At 45.9% G+C, this 14,030-nt stretch overlaps 1 protein-coding gene across 5 annotated transcripts in view; it reads left to right on the top strand.

Moving 5' to 3' along the window:
* Positions 1-2,691: 2,691 nt before the first annotated feature.
* The window catches only part of SBF2 (SET binding factor 2), a 249,473-nt gene continuing 238,134 nt past the window's right edge, over positions 2,692-14,030 (top strand). For 4 of the 5 annotated variants that reach the window (XM_035328948.1, XM_035328950.1, XM_035328949.1 and 1 more), the window contains exon 1: positions 2,692-2,880. In XM_035328948.1, the coding sequence (XP_035184839.1) occupies positions 2,826-2,880 (55 nt within the window). In that variant the 5' untranslated portion in view covers positions 2,692-2,825. The remainder of the gene's footprint in view (positions 2,881-14,030) is intronic. The other variant, XM_035328951.1, reaches the window with a different exon arrangement.

The raw sequence follows: 14,030 nt of genomic DNA, 5'->3' as shown, positions 1-14,030 counted from the left end.
CCCCCCCCCCCCCCCCCGCCCCCCCCCCCCCCCCCCCCCCCCCAACGGCCCTACAGTTCTTGCCCAGGTCCTGCTGGACACCTAGGCCTTGGTGTCCACCCACAGCTGCTGCTCTAGGAACCCCTTCATGGCCTGGTAGCAGCCAAGCTACTCTGCTGGAACAGAGGGAATTTTATTTTTGGTGGTCTGGATGAAAGTTCAGTTTACTTTGCATTAGACTTTAAGCGAGCAAACAACATCTGCTCCACTTCCTCGTTTGTCCTATAAGAATATTAGGTTACTCTCTACTAAAGGGAAGTTAAGGAAGTATGTTACGGCTGACTGAATCCTTTTGGTGTCCATGCAGGTACGCATCCAAACAGCTGTGTTGGAGCCCAGATGAACAGTGCCCTTCCTGTCACATGAGTACCTAAGACGTGCCACTTCTTATGACCTGCTATATAGACTAACCAAGCTTTGGTTGTATCGGTCTAGATGGAAGAAGGAACAAGGCTGTATGTAAAGTGGGTGCTAGTACTATTGGGGACTCAATAAGTAATATTTTCCTCTTGATCTAGCATTTATTAATGCCCTGGGAAAAGTGTTAGGTGGCATTTTCCTGCCAGAGGTGCTGGCTTAAAAGAGAAGTGAGACTTAAGTACTGAGATTTGTCATTGCATATTGAACCGTTTTATGAGTGCAGATATGATAGCCCTAAGGTTCTGTTTGAGCTCCAAATTAGGTAATTTCTTAGTGTTTCTAAACTCTCTCTCCAGGTTTAGCTACACACAACATTATACTGTGCTTTCATAACCTGTTGCATGTCCTGGCTTTGTGCTGTTGAACAGCTGCAGCGTCCACCCCTAGGAGTTATGGCGCTGAGCCTTATCCTTGTCCACTTCACCAGCAATATGTGGCTTCATTAAGATTTACATTCCTTTTTTCCTGCTTCAGAAATGCTTTAATCAAAAAACTCAATGTTTTGAAAGCAGCTTTGTGGGTTTCAGTCATTAAAGCCTACAGGATCACAGTCCAAAAAGCCTATGTGTAATTTAAGAAAGGTATTCCTTCTAGTTCCTGCCTAATATAGGAAGTGACTGACCCCACAGCATGCGTCTCTTGAAAAGTATTTCCAATTTTTCGATGTATATATATGTTATTTCCAAAGTTAATAAGCAATTTATTAAACCTTAGATCTTCCTACAGGGTGTTTGACTTCAAAACAGTTAAGCCACGAAGCTGGTTGTTGGAAGGAGATTTTGACTGCAGTCCTTCCGTGAGAAGGTACGAGCAAGAATATTGGAATTGATTCTCGAAGCTTCTCGGCTAATTTGCCTCTGGGTTATCAGCAAGACATTGCATTGCTATGTCTCAGCTAAGTAGGAGGTGTAAGTATTGCATGCTTGAAACAGAAATGTCTCTGTGAAACTGCCGGTGACTAACTGCTGGGTCCTGCTCGATGGTGGATGGTCAGGAGCAACTTCAGTGAATTTGCTGAATTTCCATGTGCACCGCGGCTGCTGCAGCTCCTCGCTGCGGTGTGACTGCTGTCCTTTGTATTGTTTGTTCTCTCTGTGCTGTCAAACAGGACGTACATGGAAGCTTATCATACTGTTTTGGCAGACTCTCAGCCAGTTAGCCAAGCACCGCGCTGGCAGACACCCTGTTTATCCGCAGCATCTCTGCGACTGCTGGCAAGCCCGCCGGGCTTTCGAGGGTAGAGTCCAAATGTGCCGGCCTCACATGCACGTTCCGAACAAGCAGCGCGACCTCTCCCCGCCGCTTTGCGGGGCGCCCCAAAGCAGCACGTCGGAGGCGGGGAGGGCGACGAGCCCGAGCTCCGGAACGCCGGCGCAAACCCCGCGACTCGCGGCGGGCGGGAGGCCGGGGCAGCCGGCGGGAGCGGGCAGCCGCGCTCCGCACCGCAGGGCCGGGCAGGGCGCCGCAGCCTCCGTCGGGCGCCGCTTTCACGCCCGCCTTGCCCCTGCCCCGCCGGTGCGGTCGCTGTGAGGGAGAGCGGAGCCCAAACGCTGCTCCCGCCGCGCGGCTGCCTGACAGGCGGCCCGCGGGCACGGCGCCCTTGGAGCGTTCAGCGCCCGGCCGTTGGGGCAGTCAGCGCCGTCGCAGTCGGACCTCCTCTCGGCAGCGACATGTTCCGCGCATCCCGGACACAACGTAAACAGGAAACATCCTGGAAATGTGGGTCCCGATTCCCCAGGCAGAGCTCCCGGCCGCAGCTCGCAGCCCGCTTTATTTTCGCCCAGGCTGAGGGGGGCCGTGGCCCCGGCCCCCGCCAGCTCCTCTCAGAGGTCCCTGCTCAGGGGCAGGCGCGGGGCCAGCGCCGCAGGGCGTCGGGCAAAGCCCCCCTCCCAGACCGAGCTTTTGGCAGAGAGCCGGGCGCGCACCGCCGCACCAGGGGCTGCCCGGGCCCGCCACCATTTCTGCAGAAAATGCCCGGTGCCCGGGGGGTGGGTGCTTCAGCGGGCGGACAGCCCGCGGCGCTGCGAGGAGACAAAGCCTGCGGCGGGCAGGAGGGGCCCAGCCGAGGGTAGCATCTGCTGCGGGGGTTGGCGGTCCCGAGGCCGCCAGCGCTCCCACTCGCCTCCCGCCCGGCCCGGGGCCGCGGCCGCCGCGTGCCGCCGGCGATCCCGCAGCCCACGCCCAGCCCGGCGGGGTCACGGCGCAGCGGGCTCGGCGGCGCGCAGGCGCACGGCGTGCCCGCGCCTCCAACATGGCTGAGGTGGTGCCGCTTGTCCTGCGGCGGGCGCGCCGGGGAGGATGCTGAGCCGCCCGGGAGCCGCCGCCGCAGCAGGGGTGGCGAGGCCCGAGACGGGCCCCTCTCAGCCATGGCCAGGCTGGCCGACTACTTCATCGTGGTGGGCTATGACCACGAGAAGACAGGTAGGTGTGGCTGCGCGCGGGGCTGCTCCGCCGTCCTGGCCTCTTCCCCCCTCCCCTCGCTCCTGCCCGGCCCCGGCCCCCTCCCGCCTCCGGCCGGGCCGCGGGAGGAGGAGACTGGCGCGCACACGGCGCCCGGGCCGCGCCGCGGGGAGCAGGGCGCCCTGGGGCAGCGGCGCCGGCCTCCCCCCGCGAGGGGCACGGCGGGCTGGGAGCCGCGGGAGGGCGAAGCCCCCTTTGCCGAGGCGGAGCGGGGCGGTGAGGAAGCGGGGGGGCTGCTCTCCCGGCCGGGCCGCGGCACCTCCGGGCGGCGGGGCGGCCTCGCCTCCGCCCGGCGGCCTCAGCCCACCTGGCCGGCCCCGGCCCCGCAGCCTCGCCCCGCTGCCCCTCGCCGCTGTTAGCGGCAGCGCTTCTCTTGAGCAGAGGGGCCGCCACAAACGGCGCCCGGGGACCCGCCCGGCAGCCGGCGGCCTCCCCCGCGGGGACAGCGGGAGCGCTCCTGCGCGCTCCTTTCCCGAGTGATCTCCGCAGAAAGCAGCGATACCGACTGCTGGCCCCCGTCTTCTTTGTGCTCTTAGCTGAGGCACGTCCACGCGCAGCCACAAAGGAAAGCGAAGACGGGGATGGTGGAAGGCGCCGGGGCTTCTGGCCCTTTCAGCTGGGGGTTTGCAGCTTTTCAGTTAACCGGTGATTACAGAGGTGCCGCTGCTGACACCTCGGGAAGCACTGTGCGTTCAGTAGGCTGCTCAGGAGTGGCTGCTTTTCTTAGGGGCTCTTTGTTTTGTTTTGTCTGCCCGATAGAAAGGAAAGTGGTGTTATCTCTTAACGTTTTGTGGGTAACGAGAGTAGTTTCAGTTGTGTAATCTTCTGTTTCGGTAGTATCACACTCCTTTGCTGAAAAGACCCGAAATCAGTATGTGAACTGATTTGAAAATGAACTGATTGCCAACTGATAAGTGCATGTGCTGGGTGTTTCAGAATGATTCTTTGAATGTATGTTGTCAATAAAAAAGTATTCTAAACAGTTGGATGTCCCTTAACTTATTTGGCTGTACATAAAGCAAACAACACTCAAGTTTGTTACTCTAAGTTATTCTTTGAAGTGGCAACTTGTTCATTGTAAAATATTAGGTAATAAACTATTAGAATAAGATCTCTGTTTCTCAGAAAGATAACTTTCAGAGAAATTTTCGTATCCTTGTGTTTAAAGATATAGTAGCCCACAAAGTTGTACCAAGATTCTCCAGGATTTTAGTATACCACTATTATTACAGTAATTATGGCGTGGTTCCCCCTCCACTCACTTTAAATAGACTTGTCCTAACTGTAGTGGCAAAATCATAAGACATTTGAAATGGAGAACGCTTTGAAATAAAGTCTTTCCACTCTCCTGTTTGGAACATTTTTCCCTGCAGTACTAGAGAGCCCAAGTCAAAACAAAGAAACAAAAAATCCAGGAGGAGGCAAAGCAAGTAGACTGCCTTCTCAAACGTTATGATCGGTCTGACACAGCCACTATGTGAAATGAAATTGCAGATTACATTGGAAAGCTTTATGTTGGCGAAATGTCTTCATCTGTACTATTTAAGCATGTGTTTAACTTCCTGTACATAAATTGTCAAGTTTAGTAGAATTGCTTGTATGTATGAAGTTGAGCAGATCCAGAAATAAGTCCAGAATCAGAACCTTAATTTTTAAAGGTCATGCCCAGAAAGTAACTATTTAGACTTCATTATTTAAATTACTTCTTGCTACTTTAATGCTTCACAATAAAAACGTTTGAAGAAACAACATTCTGTTGGAGACTAGGCATGAATTGTTTTCCAAATTCCTTTACCCCCACATGCAATCTCATAACACATGGAGTACTGACCTTTCTTTTTTCACATCAAGTCTTAGCTGACTTGATGTGTTTATGCTTCCTTCTAGATGAAAAGGCAGGAGCATATGTTTCTGGGACTATGGACTTATTACCTGTGAATCTTTTAGTTTTTTTTTTTTTTTTTTTTTTTTTCTTCCCATCTTCAACTGTTCTGGCTTGGTTTAAATACATTTGATTTTAATTTTGAGTGTAATCATATTTTGTACTGTTTTTCAAGGATAAGGTATGGAATATCTTTGTATAGACAAGCAAACAACAATCCTGTAACCTTCCCCTTCTTCCCCAACCTATATGTCAGCAACAGTTTGGATGTTATGCACTTGAAATTAGTAAGAAAAGATGTTTATATTAATGACTGTTATCCCCCAAAAGCTCTTGTGCTTCTTCTATCTCTTTCTATAGTAGCCATCATCTGTCCTGACTTCAGATGGGTTAAATGGATTTACATGTGCCAATATCTGCAGTGTATTGAAAATGTGGCGAAGATGTTGCTTTCTTGTTAGTCTAGCAAACCATATTTACTAGTTTATCAGATTATGTAGCTTTATTTAAAACCATTCACTGTAAGTATCTAAAATTATGCATTTATGCTCTTGTGCAATTTGGGAGTGGGGTTCTAGGTTTTCCTGTAGTGGAAAAACTTTGATTCTGATGTTAAAAGTTGTTATCCGAAATGACTGGAGAATGTTTTTCTTGTCCTCAAATAAACCTAAGAGAGTATCCTTTGAGGATCTGTATCTCAAACATTCCAAAATTCATTTCTGTTACTCTCTGGGTCTGTGTGAATTGCTGTTAGTGCCGTCCTCGTGGCCATCCCTGTTGTGTTAAGTCTTCCCTTCCCTTGCACTAACACTATTGGTGGGCCTTCTGATGGCCCATTCTAGGATGCTGACCTTTCAGAAAGACCCTTCTGGCTGACTGATTTGTCTATGTGACTTATTTTAATTTTCTCTGAGTTAGTTTTCAAACACAGTTTACTTAACAAGGTATCAGGTGAGTGCAGGATCAGCATAAAGGAGGAGCAGGAGCATAAGTCACTGCAGCCTGAATTTGTTTCAGCTCTAATCATCCTAGAACCCTGAGCACAGAGCTCTTCGTCAGGTGCCTCCGTCTCCTTCATACTTAGGGAGAAGTAAAGGGTGCCTAAAAGTAGATCATGGAACAGGTGGTTTATTTATGCCTAGCAAGATGTACGGAGATCAGCAGGAGTGGAGAATGAGGTTTGCCATTGGTTGCTTAGGTGTCAGGAGGCTTTCAGGCACCTAGGAAGTTAAGAAAAAATCTTTGTGTTTTAAAGGATGATCTCATTCACCTAGCTTTTTATCTATTTCAGACACAGTTGCCTATATTTCTGTTTAAAAACTACTTTGTCTATACCTTTCCCCATGAAAATAAACTTGAATTTATCATAGTTATTGCTACTATGTATTTTAAAACTGTTTTTGAGCCACCACAGAAAATCATGATAGTGGTAGTTCCTGTTGGAATTTTGTGTTCATTCCTTGGCAGAGGTGGAGAAACCAGATTTCATACATTTTCCCTGCTTGTTTTAACAGTGGAAATGTGAAGGATTTCGGTGATCCACCAAGGTTGATTGCTTTCCTGTGTTTATTTTGCATTCACCTGGACCTTTACTAAGGGAGATAACATTTTTCTCCAACATATCAGTGCAATATAAAGCTGTTACGTAACTTGCTGCAAAAGGCATTACAGAAGGCTCTTTGAAGGGAACAGACGTGCTAGAAAATGGAGGCTCTGGGTTAAAAGCGGGACAAAATCCCAGAAGACCCTACTGTATAGCCACTTTGTTTTTCCATCAATTCTGAAGTGTACTTGATGTGTTGCACCAAAAGTTTCCATTTTTATATGTTTGAATAATGGAATGTGGACGAGATTTAGGAAGAACACAGATGTTTGCAAAGATCACAGAAGGGCATGAGAAAATGCCTTTTTTGTTTGGTTTGGTTTGGTTTTTGCTGGTATAAACTATAATCATAAACTTATCACTTGAATTTCCACATGGTGGCACGTGAAAAAAGTAAGAGACAACATCTTGTGTCTTTCTTGTCTCAGAAACTGAAAGTAGGATTAATGAAGAGAGAACTGAATACTGGGTTTGTTTATTCTGCCCACGCACCCATAATGGTCTTGCTATAGGATGCTGTTGTGTACACACCTGTGAGCGGGAGAGCATGTTTTCTGTGAGACTTTTCTGCTGTAAGAAGACAGACTGTTTTTTTTATGTTCTTCCTTGTGTGTAGTTGTAATGCGTATGGCAGAAGGTGTAAGGCTTGCAACAGTTTTATAGCAGTTTCATTTGACTGTTGTCATAACTGATAAATGCTGATACAACGTGTAGGCTCTGTTGTGGTTGTTTCTGTTATGATTTTTATCAGCTTCTTTTCAGGGAAGCCTTTCTTGTCTAACCTAGTTTCATATCCTAATGGGTTTTGAAACTAGATAAGTGATTACTGATAGAGTGGGAGAAATTCCTAAATGCAATAGTCTGATACTGTTTTGTTCTTTTCTTTTCCTTTGTTTTATTTTATTTTATTTTTTTCTGTGGGCAGATTTTGCCTGTGAAGAAGTATTATTTTCATTTTGGGGGTTAAATAGCATATAATATGATGAGAAGATTTTTTTTTTTTTTTTTTTTTGGTGGGGATGTGGGGGTGTATTTATTGTGTATTCCTAGTTGGGCATTCCACTGGGCTAGCACATATATAAGGAGTGGATGATTTCTTGGTGTCTTAATATACAATTTTTGTAAAATAGAACAAGTAGAAAAATAAGGGTATCAAGTAGTTACTTCAATGGTTTTCCTACCTGTGCTGGAGCTTAATTTGGTTCAAGTGTGGTCTAGATCTGAACATGCAAATCTCAAAATGAAAAAGACCATAAAAACTAGATTTTTCCTTTTGTGGCAAAAGGAAGAATCTTTCTTGTAAGTGTAGTTTAGTGAAGCATCAGCTGTAGCATCAGAACTGAATCAGAATGCAGATATGTAAGTATCTGCATTTTTGCAAGAGATTACTGTGGCTGGGTATGACTGAAGAAGGGCATAAGTGCCCTAAACATTTTCCAAGCAAATTAGTTGCTCTAATGTAGGAAGTTATCTCTTGTAACCTTGTTCTTGCTTGGGTTAGTGTTTTGATAAAACAGCTTCTCTTGTACCCCACTGAAACAGAAAAACAGAATGAGAGAACATCATTTTTGTTGCTTTTATTTTATTTTATTTTATTTTTTTTTCCTTGTAAGATAAGGCTATCTTGAAAAGCTACTTGGAGGAAAAAAGCAACAGTATTTTTTGGTAGCATTTCTTCCTTGAATGTATTCAGCCTATAGATTCTAATATGTAATGTTGACATAAAACAAACAGAAAAAAACTCCTGTTGTTTTGATTTATAGATTCACTAACATTTCAGAAAAAAACTTAACGCAGTTCATTTTAACTTTTCTTTCCTGCAAATGTCTGTTACTGAACCTCCCTGAAGAACTTGTATTTGAAACACTCTGCTCACTTGGTCTTGCCTTCATAGCAGCAGTAGCAATATTTTTTTTTCTTCTACCTTTTCATTTAAACTGAGACATTCGCAAGGTTTGAATGTTTATGGTGTAAGCTATCTTAATCTCTCCTAAAACATGAGGATGCAGATTTTCTTGAGGGTAGTAACATTTCTTGTCTTTGGGGAGGTTTCAAGGCTAAATTGCAATAAAGAATCTCTCTCCCCTTTTCTGTCCTGGATTAATGTTGTGGATTACCTAACAAAAAACACTTTTCATGCAGCATGTTCATGGAAAACAGTTTGTTATGCAAGCCTGAATACTGTTTAAGCACTGGCCTTCTATAACTGCAAGCATATTTTTCAGTGGGGGACAATGAGAGTGGCATTTAACTCCTACAGCGTCACAAACATAACAGCCTTATCTTACAACACTGGGGAAGTTAATTATTCTGCTGTGGTGGTTCACTGACATGAATTTAAAACACCAACCACCTCCCGAGCTACTGGTACTTACGAAGTGAAAAACAAAGGAAAACCACAGTCACTGTGGAATCATTTACATGTGGAACAGTAGATTCACTGTTCAACCTTAATAAACATCAGTGTAAGTTGCATCTTACAAATATACACTGGTAATTAGGAAGCCCTCCCTTCAGCTCATCTGTTCTTTTACTCCTTTGCAGTAACATGGGATTTTACAGCTCACTGTTAGTATAGTGAAAATAATTATTTCTAATAATGAACTCTGTTGGTGCATTTTCTCTTCAGTTTGGTGTCTTGGGGCTTGTATTCCACTTACATGTGTTTGTTGAAATAGATGATTCCTTTGGTGTCAGTGGTATATTCTGAAGTCAAAGACCATCCAAATAGCATTGATTTGGAGTTGACAGCTAAATCCCTGCTCTTTGAGCCAACAAGATGCTTGTAATTGCTATCTGTTAGCGACATGATTTCACACTTCTAATGTTAACAGTTTTCAATTTTCTAATTTTCTACAAATTGTATAATATGAAATGATGAAATCAATTAACGCAGTTTCATTTTGTTTGCTTTGTAGTACTCTTGGGCTCAAGGTAAAGTAACTGATCACAAATTTTCTATTAAACTGGACATAGGTGACAGATGCTTAGTACTGTAGCCAGAACCAGTAGTTGGTGGTAGTACACACAGCATTCCTCTACTACAGCTACACAGAACCTAATATACAGAAAGTATAAAATTGTCATAATTCTGGATGCAAATTCACAACAGCTGTATATAAAACCACGTTGGACTCTGGAGGGCCTCAACAGATAAAAAGAGACAAAGGAATATTATTAAGATTACAAGATCAAGTACTTGGAGATTAGGAAAAAAAGGTAGGAATAACATCCTTTTAATGTGACTTATATGTAGCTTCATATGAGTGAAAAACACTTAAAACACAGAAAATTAATTGTCTGATACTTGGACGAGTCTTCAGCAAGATTGGAAATGTCTGTTGAAATAGTACAGACTTGTATGTTGGATCTAATGGAATAGAACTCAACGGAAGGTGAGACATTCTGGCAGAGGATTTCACAGATACTTGCAGACACAAAGGGATGGTGACTCCTCTGGAATTTTGAATTCAGTTGTGGAAAAATGTGCTTTGGAAAATGGGTTGCATAGAGTTACTTTTGCCAAATGGCATAATTATTGATGCCAGTAGTATTGAGTGCTGTCACTTGGCAGTGTCCTTTCCTCTCTCAGCTCTGTAGTGGGCTGCATATCACTTTATGTAGCTTGGGACCCCTTGCTCTGTATGACATTGGTGGCTCTTACTGCTTATGTTTGGACTATTCGGGTGTTTTGGAGATCTTTCTGTCTTCTAGTTTCGTTTTCCAGTCTTATCCTGGAAGAATCTCTGACTTATATGTATCTCTTCCTCTGTATCCTCTTTCCCTTTTCTCTTAATCTGTTTAGGCAGTTTTATCCACTCTGTGTTTTTTCTGATTTGAAGTCCTCTTGACAAGTCAGTCTGGTTTCTCCTGGTTTTCATCTTCTCTTCTTTGTAGCCTGCCTTTTGTCCTTTGTTTCAGCTCCCAGCGAGATCGACGTCTGTTGGCACACAGCCTACATGAAGGAAGATGTCACCTGATTTGATTTGAGTGAAAAGAAGTATTGTATTTCTGTTCCTGTTCTTAGACAGACTTTAACCCACAGTTGCTTTCGCAGAAAACTTCATCTTCATATTGCCTTCTCTTCCCAGCTTTGGACAAGAACACGTTTTGATAGCATGCATGTGACCTGATCATTAGTTGGGTTGATACGACAACCATTAAGCATTTCATTTGAGATGAAATTTTCAAATGGTTAAAATAAATATCTGTTTGTCATGTAAACACAAAGGCTGGGTTTGATTCTGATTCTGATGTAAATTTCGGGCCTAAAAGAGTGTTTGTAAGAGTTTTAGTTTAGGCAAAAAAAAAGTCCTTGTCCCCAGTCTTATTTCTTAGAAATAGCATAAGTATTTGCTCTGAAGTGTTCTGAAATAATTCAGCTAGAGGCAGATATTAAGCATTGAGACATAAGATGGTACATTTAGTTTGGCTACATTAGAAATAATTGAAAATAGTTATATTTATGTAAATAGATTGATATAGTTATATAATTTATATTTATCTAATTTTACCTTATAGAAGAAGAGGTTAGAACACCCTGAGTCTGTGAGCTATTTGCATATTTAAAGCATTGCACCAGCTATACCACAATAAACCTCTTAGTTTCAACACAGCATTATTTAACTCTTCATTTTCACATTTTTAATTTGCGCACTTAACATATATATTTGTGCTTTGGACAAAGAAATATGGATGCTGGTTCTTTTCTGTGACTTGTTCTATGAAATATAAATGTAATTCCTAAATGGCAGTAAGCATAAGCTGACTGTACTACTAACAAAATAGCAACGACTTTTGAAAAAGTACAGAGTTGTGATCTTGTCCATTAACAAAGCCTGAAGATAATGTAATGCATTTTCCACCTGGGGGAGGGTGAAGGACAAGTAGAGAGCTTGTGGGTGAGAATTAAGGGGTGGGCTAGTATGGGGGACACGGTGGTGGGGGTCTACTACAGGTCACCAGATCAGGAGGAGGAGGTTGATGAGGCCTTCTGCGAGCAGCTGCTAGTAGCCTCATGATCACAAGTGCTGGTCCTCATGGGGGACTTCAATTATCCAGACATCTGCTGGGTAAGCAACTCGGCCAGGCACATGCAGTCCAACTGGTTCCTACAATGCATTGAGGACAATTTTGTTGATATATGTGGTGGAGGAGCCGACGAGGCGGGGGTGCTCCTGGACCTTGTTCTCACCAACAGGGATGGCCTTGTTAGGGATATGAAGGTTGGGGGCAGTCTGGGATGAGCGACCATGAGATGGTGGAGTTCCAGATGGAACTAGGCAGAGGCAGGAAGGCTAAAAGCAGGATTGCTACCCTGGACTTTTGAAGAGTCAACTTCAACCTCTTCTGGGACCTGCTTGGGAGTATCTCATGGGCTAGGTTGCTAGAAGGCAAGGGTGCTTGTGAGTGCTGGGCTACATTTAAGCAGCACTTCTTCCATGCTCAGGATCGGTGCATCCCGAAGAATAGGAAATCGGGGAAGGGGGGCAGGAAACCTGCGTGGATGAGCAAGGAGCTCATCGATAGGATCAAAAGGAAGAGGAAGGTCTGTGAAATGTGGAAAAAGGGCCTGTCCTCTTGGGAGGATTATAGACATGTTGTCAGGGCCTGCAGGGACGCGACAAGGAAGGCTAAAGCCCACCTAGAGATGAGGCTTGCCAAAGAGATAAAGGATAATAAGAAGGTTTTTTTCAAGTATGTAAACAGCAAGAGGAAGACAAGGGATAATGTGGGTCCCTTGCTGAACGAGGAGGGGGGTACTGGTCATGGAAGGTGCTGAGATGGCAGAGGTACTGAATGCTTTCTTTGCTTCAGTCTTTGCTTCAAGGACACTCCCCTGGGACTCCTCGCCCCTGGCAATAGGACAAAGGGTCTGGGAAATGGAGGGCTCCCCCCTGGTGGACATGAGAGTGGTATGGGAGCGTCTGAGTGGGCTCAACGCACACAAATCCATGGGTCCCAATGGGATGCATCCGTGTGTGCTAAGGGAGCTGGCAGATGTGATCGCTGAACCGTTCTCTATCATCTTTGAAAGGTCCTGGAGAACGGGTGAGGTGCCTGAAGACTGGAGGATAGCCAATGTCACTCTGGTCTTCAAGAAGGGCATGAAGGAGGATCCGGGAAACTACAGGCCAGTCAGTCTCACCTCTGTCCCTGGAAAGGTGTTGGAGCAGCTTGTTCTGGATGCCATCTCCAAGCAATTGGAAGAGAAGAAGGTTATGAGGAGTAGTCAGCATGGATTCACCAAGGGGAAGTTGTGCTCGACCAACCTCGTTGCCTTCTATGATGGCATCAGCAGCTGGGTAGATGGGGGGAGAGCAGTGGATATCATCTACCTTGACTTTAGCAAGGCTTTAGATACTGTCTCCCATGACATCCTGCTAGCAAAGCTGAGAAAGTGTGGGATAGATGAGTGGACAGTGAGATGGGTTGAGAACTGGCTGACTGGCCGAGTTCAGAGGATGATGATCGGCGGAGCAGAGTCTGGCTGGAGGCCTGTGACTAGCGGTGTTGCCTAGGGGTCGGTGCTGGGTCTGGCCTTGTTCAACATCTTCATTGACGACCTTGATGAGGGAATAGTGTCTGCCCTCAGCAAGTAGGCTGCCGACACAAAGCTGGGAGGAGTGGCTGACATGCCAGAAGGCTGTGCTGCCATTCAGCGAGACCTGGACCGGCTGGAGAGATGGGCAGGAAGAAACCAAATGAGGTTTAATAAGAGCAAGTGTAGAGTCCTGCACCTGGGACGGAACAACCGGAAGTATCAGTACAGGCTGGCAGACGACCTGCTGGAGAGGAGCTCTGAGGAGAAGGACCTGGGGGTTCTGGTGGACAACAGGCTGACCATGAGCCAGTAGTGTGCCCTTGTGGCCAAGAGGGCTAATGGGATCCGGGCATGTATTAAAAGGAGCGTGGCCAGCAGGTCAAGGGAGGTGATCCTCCCCCTCTACTCTGCCCTGGTCAGTTCTCACCTGCAGTACTGTGTCCAGTTCTGGGCTCCCCGGTACAAAAAAGACAGGGATCTCCTGGGAAGAGTGCAGCGGAGGGCTGCAAAGATGATACGGGGCCTGGAGCATCTTCCCTATGAGGAAAGGCTGAGAGACCTGGGTCTGAGAGGGGATCTCATCAATGTGTACAAATATCTGAGGGGTGGGAGACAGAAGGATGTAGCTAACCTCTTCTCAGTGGTTTGTGGGGATAGGACAAAGGGCAATGGCTGCAAGATAGACCACAGGAAGTTCCGCACCAACATGTGAAAGAACTTCTTCACAGTGAGGGTGACGGAGCACTGGAACAGGCTGCCCAGGGAAGTTGTGGAGTCTCCTTCTCTGGAGATATTCAAGGCCCGTCTGGACGCCTACCTGGGCAGCCTGCTCTGAGGAACCTGCTTTGGCAGGGGGAGTGGACCTGATGATCTTTTGAGGTCCCTTCTAACCCCTACAGTTCTGTGATTCTGTGATTTTTAATTCTTAAGTACTGGTGAATGGGCATACCATACTTTTCAAATAACTGTAAATTAGGAAACTGTGTTTTCTAATGGTATTATAGAGACAGCATTTCATAAGAATGTAAACTGCATAGAAAAAGCCATATGCTTTGTTTCTGCAGAACTATTTCTTCATAGTC

Source organism: Oxyura jamaicensis, chromosome 5 (genome assembly GCF_011077185.1).
Source record: "Oxyura jamaicensis isolate SHBP4307 breed ruddy duck chromosome 5, BPBGC_Ojam_1.0, whole genome shotgun sequence".
NCBI lineage: Eukaryota > Metazoa > Chordata > Aves > Anseriformes > Anatidae > Oxyura > Oxyura jamaicensis.
The sequence above is the reverse complement of the archived record's forward strand: the minus strand, read 5'-3'. Positions and strand labels throughout refer to the sequence as shown.